The sequence below is a fragment of the Pseudochaenichthys georgianus genome, chromosome 2 (genome assembly GCF_902827115.2).
Source record: "Pseudochaenichthys georgianus chromosome 2, fPseGeo1.2, whole genome shotgun sequence".
NCBI classification, from domain to species: domain Eukaryota; kingdom Metazoa; phylum Chordata; class Actinopteri; order Perciformes; family Channichthyidae; genus Pseudochaenichthys; species Pseudochaenichthys georgianus.
In genome coordinates this window covers 2,468,295-2,473,568 of record NC_047504.1, presented here as the reverse complement: position 1 = coordinate 2,473,568, position 5,274 = coordinate 2,468,295, and the positions used below count along the sequence as shown (strand labels likewise).

Genomic DNA, 5,274 nt, shown 5'->3' with positions numbered 1-5,274 from the left:
GAGCGAGCCATCGAGCGAGCCAGCGAGCGAGCCATCGAGCGAGCCATCGAGCGAGCGAGCGAGCGAGCCATCGAGCGAGCCATCGAGCGAGCGAGCGAGCCATCGAGCGAGCCATCGAGCGAGCGAGCGAGCCATCGATCGATCGATCGAGCCATCGAGCGAGCCATCGATCGAGCCATCGAGCGAGGATGATGATAAAGGATGATGGTCAGGAGGCTAGGCCTCATTTTATACGGAAGTGAGATGCGCACGCATTCAGGTAGGCCCGCCCCGGGGCCGGCTACGTCTATAGAAATCTCAGTAGGTGAATGCTTGCATGATAAGGTAGTACCCATAGAGTCCAGTAGAGGGCGAAGCCTGTGAGAGATAAAACGTCTTTGTTTCCTGTAACTGGTACATAAATAATAATATATCTCTTCTCCTACAGGGTGAAGGCTGGATCTACCACAAACCACTTTGGAAAAACTCTGCATTCAAAACCTAGTTTTTTGTGTGTGTGTGTGTGTGTGTGTGTGTGTGTGTGTGTGTGTGTGTGTGTGTGTGTGTGTGTGTGTGTGTGTGTGTGTGTGTGTGTGTGTGTGTGTGTGTGTGTGTGTGTGTGTGTGTGTGTGTGTGTGTGTGTGTGTGTGTGTGTGTGTGTGTGTGTGTGTGTGTGTGTGTGTGTGTGTGTGTGTGTGTACAGATGAATGCAACAGAAGGACAGTAAAGACAGCATGGAAGCTTCTGGATTCTCATGATTTTCAGGACAAGCTCTTCTACTCCTGATCAGCTTTTTTTTTTATAATTCAATGTCAATGGAAACATACTCTTGTACAGATAACGTTTCTCTATTTCCAAGGCCTTAACATAGTCTGTTTTCTGCTGGTTCTTTTTATTTTTTCAAGCTTTGGTATCACACTTTAAAAGTACTTCCTTTTCTATAACAAGATATCCAACATAACGAAAACGAATTGGAATACTGCCTGGTAAATGTAATGCTGTGAAATGTTGTAATTGAGTGTACTGGAATGTAGAGGAATATTTGATTGCTATTTAAACGTACTTAACATCCATGACTAAATGAGAAATCAGATATTTTTAGGTACTACCTTTGAGAGTTTAACAGTTAAAAGCTTCTTCATCTGGACTGTGGCGTGTAGTATCATTACATTTGATTTACTGTGACTACCAACCCATTAAATGTCATTAAACTGATATAATGGGACATTTATAAGTTACTCTTGTGCGCAAATAAGAAATGTTAAATGTGAAGTTAGTTCAAAAACATCACTCGCACTTTTTCAGAGCCTTTTACCCCCAATAACTGTCGAACATACTGAAAACATAAATCACTTCTCATTCAGTATATTTTCATGCGCACAATCTCTAGTCCAATAAATAGTCCAGCACTTTTCCTCCAGTCTTTATGCTAAGCTAAGCTACCTGTAGCTTCATATTGAAGGGAGTGGTATCGATATTCTTATCCAACTCTCTGCAAGAATTAAGAAACCGTCTTTCCAACTCCAATTTCCGTCTCTAAGCATTAGGATGTTTAAGACGAGACAAAGAATGCATTTTACAACAGGATCAGGTACTCCATGTGACGAGTAAACTGAGCTTTAAAATTGGTTGCCTTTTTATCGTGATTATGATTCAATGAGTTCACACTACAATTTCTTCAATTTGGTTTCAAACTGGTAAAGATGTGCATATAATGATATTGGTGTATTGACACTGCTTGAATGGCTGACAAATAACCACATTTTAAATAATGATTGATCACATGTGAATGCAACTCAATATTCCCCCCCCCCCCCCCCCCAATGATTCACCTATTTCTCCTTGTCTAGTCCTGTGCTTTTGCTGTATGGAATCAGGTTTGTGCCATTAACATCAAGCAAAACTAACAGTTTCAGAGAAAGGAAAAAAAACTCAGTCACGCAAAATAAATGTAATCTGAAAAATAAATCTATAACTTGCAAACAAATAATTTGTGAAATCATCAAAACTATTTCGTCTTTTTTATAACATGTATTTTTGTTTGCAGTTCTCTGCTTGATCTTAATGGCACAAACCCGATTCCATACTATTAGGGCTGTAAAATGATTTAAGATATATGTTTGACAAAAAAGGAGAAAAAAAGCCGTAAATTGTTTTCTGAGAATAAAGACATATTATGAGAACAAGTAGCCTGATAATTGAAAAACAGTTTTTTTCCGGGAAATCAAAGCGAAAAGCGACTATCTTCAGTCAATGCAAAAAGCCTAAGTAAAATAAATAAGTACAGCAAACTCACCACAACACCAATCCAGTACAGAGTCTTATTTTATGAATTCAAACAGTCTGCTGTCCTCACTGTTCACCATCCATCAACACTCTATTTACAGAGAGAAGATGATAACACAATCTGCTGTTGTTGTTGTTGTTGTTGTGCAGCAGACTGAAGACACTATGACACCTGTTGGTTTGGGACATTTTATTTAATGGCTTCAGACTGTACAATGACAACATCTTTTGTATTCATCAAGAAATAACTGTCCAAAAGGAGGGGTCACATTTGGTTTCCTGATCTTTCAGACTGACGGGGGGGCACACAGTTTTCCCCCCAGAACCGTACGAACATCACTCTGCCATTGGTTAGTATTATTTCGTTTTTATAAATAATAGCATTATGATCTTTCATGTTTGACATTTTCTTCTCAGGTTTTCCAGACCTTCTGGAGCATCTTCCTCGTCACAGGTCTGTGTTGCCCCACTGACCAATCACAGACTTTATAAAGTGGGTGGGGCCCTTATGCTTTGTGGAAGTAAAGACAAAACAACGTGTTGCCAGGATGGTCCTTTAATTTTCTTTTTTAACCCTCTGGAGTCTAAGGGTATTTTCTCGATGTTTAGATGTTTTCTTAAATCACCTTTTAAATGTATTTCTTCTAACATGGCACCCCATGTGTTACATATCAAAATGTTCAGGATAATCTCTGGTATTGCTATATATCCAAATTACTCACCTTAGAGCACTGTTTGATGAGATAAGTAGCTCAAAAGCTTAACATTTGACATCCGATTTTCGGAAAATCTTCAAAACGCTTGTGAAAACACAAATATACTCATGTGATCTAATTGTTTTGGTGTTTTAGATGTAGTTACCAAAGTCTTAGGATCACAAAAGTGGCTATCACAACTGGACCTTCTGTAGACACACCCACCCCCCGCCGCCGCCTTTCTTTTCTATCACAAAACCACTGAAATGCGTAGTGCATGGTCCGAGAAGGACAAACAAATCAACGTAACACTGTAATATTACAGATCAACAACACAGATACGATTCTCATTTATTCATTTTATATACATTTTACTACATTTTATTTATATAATTATAGTGTTCCAGGGTATTCTCTGAATACCTTGAAGGCCCTGACGGTTCGCCACTGATATAAATGTGTTGTCGAATTTTGAGTAAAATAGGTGTTTATCACTCTACTTTCACCACAGCAGGGACTGAGATACATTAGGACTAAATAATGACTTCATATTACATACCAAGGTTCATGTGATGTGTACAAATACAAATTGAGCATTCAAACTTTTTTTTCAACCAACAATTTATTATAAATGTTTTTTTCAACCAACTATTTATATAAATATAAGAAACTGGAAAATCTCACTATTTACAATATTGAAAATCAGAACTTTCAACCAACTATTCATTATAAATGTCACGGTCTTTGTCTGTCTTCCAAGACAGTGGGTCTGGCTGCTGTGAAGATGGGGGTGATGGTGCATGGTCTGCTGTGTAGGTGGGGGGTACAAGTGCGATACGAGACCTCCTTGCTGGCTGGGTTGAAGGTGATGGCTGTTTGTAGATGTATGTGCATTAATAAACAAGGCAACTCAGACTGTGTCTCACTCTCAACGCCGTGTATTCACATTGAGCAGGCAATCATACAACTGAGGTATATTCATGTGAGGCAGATATATAACACAGGCACAATACGTCCACAGGGTGGAGCTGCAACCTAGCCTAAACCACCCTGTAACATCTCCCTTCCTTTTGTTAAGTAACAACACAGGATCAATACTGCCATTAAACTGTTGACCTTCAATCAGAACATTAATCAAATGATTTCAACAAATCATTAACACAAAGTGTGTGTGTGTGCGTGTGCATGCAACACGTTCTCACTCCCATCCCGTCACATATTGACGGACGGTCAGGGCCCCTCCCCGTCGCTATATTACGTACAGGGTATCCCTTTCCGGTCATTTTCTACGGGCAGGGCGTCCCATAGACCTTCATTGCGGACAGCGGACCCCTTGATCGTCAGGTTTCTACGGGAAGGGCGTCCCATAGACCTTCATTGCGGACAGCGGACCCCTTGACCGTCAGGCTTCTACGGGAAGGGCGTCCCATAGACCTTCATAATGCCTATTTTAAGGTTCATTTGGCCATTAAAATGCGTTTTGATGTCATTTTATACGAGTAATGAGTTTTTATTTCTGATTATTTGTGCAGTACATGTACATGATGTTTAGTTTGCTAGTTTTGACGAAGATTACTTCATGAATGTGTACACATTCATGGTTGCTAGGGTGGTTGCTATGGACGCTGCAACAGCTCCCAGACCACGTGGTCAACAACAATGGCTGTCCTTCGTGTTATTCTCGGTGGAAAAATGCCTATTTTATGGTTCATTTGGCCATTAAAATGCGTTTTGATGTCATTGTATGTGAGTAATGAGTTTTTATTTCTGATTATTTGTGCAGTACATGATGTTTAGTTTGCTAGTTATGACGAAGATTACCGTACGTCTGTGAGGAAAATGCATGGGGCTCAGAGCCTCGTATTTTTAAAATCTTTTTTTCCTTCTAATTTGTTATTCTTTTCAAAATAACACACTGTTATTTACTCACCAATAACATACAATTATCCTTGCTTTTATTTATTGGTTTAATTCCATAATCTCGGTCTTTTTTGGCATTCGTCAGGAACTGAATTTAAAAATAAAAATAACCGGAAACAGACGTGGGCATTTCGAGCGATTACCCAAGATTCTCAGCTACGCTGATTGGATGTTTTAGCCGCAATGCATTCTGGGATTTGGTGTTTATATTATATGAAATCCGGAAAACATTTGAAAAGACTAAAATAATACTTAATTCCGAGTGCTCTTGCTTTTCTCTTTGAAAGTCATCACATAACGGCATTGTAATACACGGTTCGGCTGCATTAAATATTACAGATCTGCCGTAGTTCTTTATTTATAGCGCCCTGATGATAAGACCTATGGAAAAACG

General features: G+C 39.4%; 1 protein-coding gene across 2 annotated transcripts in view; it reads left to right on the top strand.

Annotated features, from left to right (window-relative positions):
* The window catches only part of osbpl11 (oxysterol binding protein-like 11), a 22,975-nt gene extending 18,076 nt beyond the window's left edge, over positions 1-4,899 (top strand). The window contains exon 13 of one of the 2 annotated variants that reach the window (XM_034097886.2): positions 2,683-4,899. In XM_034097886.2, coding sequence (XP_033953777.1) covers positions 2,683-2,757 — 75 coding nt within the window. In that variant the 3' untranslated portion in view covers positions 2,758-4,899. Of the gene's footprint in view, positions 1-427; positions 582-2,682 lie in introns of those variants that run through there. The other variant, XM_034097893.2, reaches the window with a different exon arrangement.
* Positions 4,900-5,274: the final 375 nt, after the last annotated feature.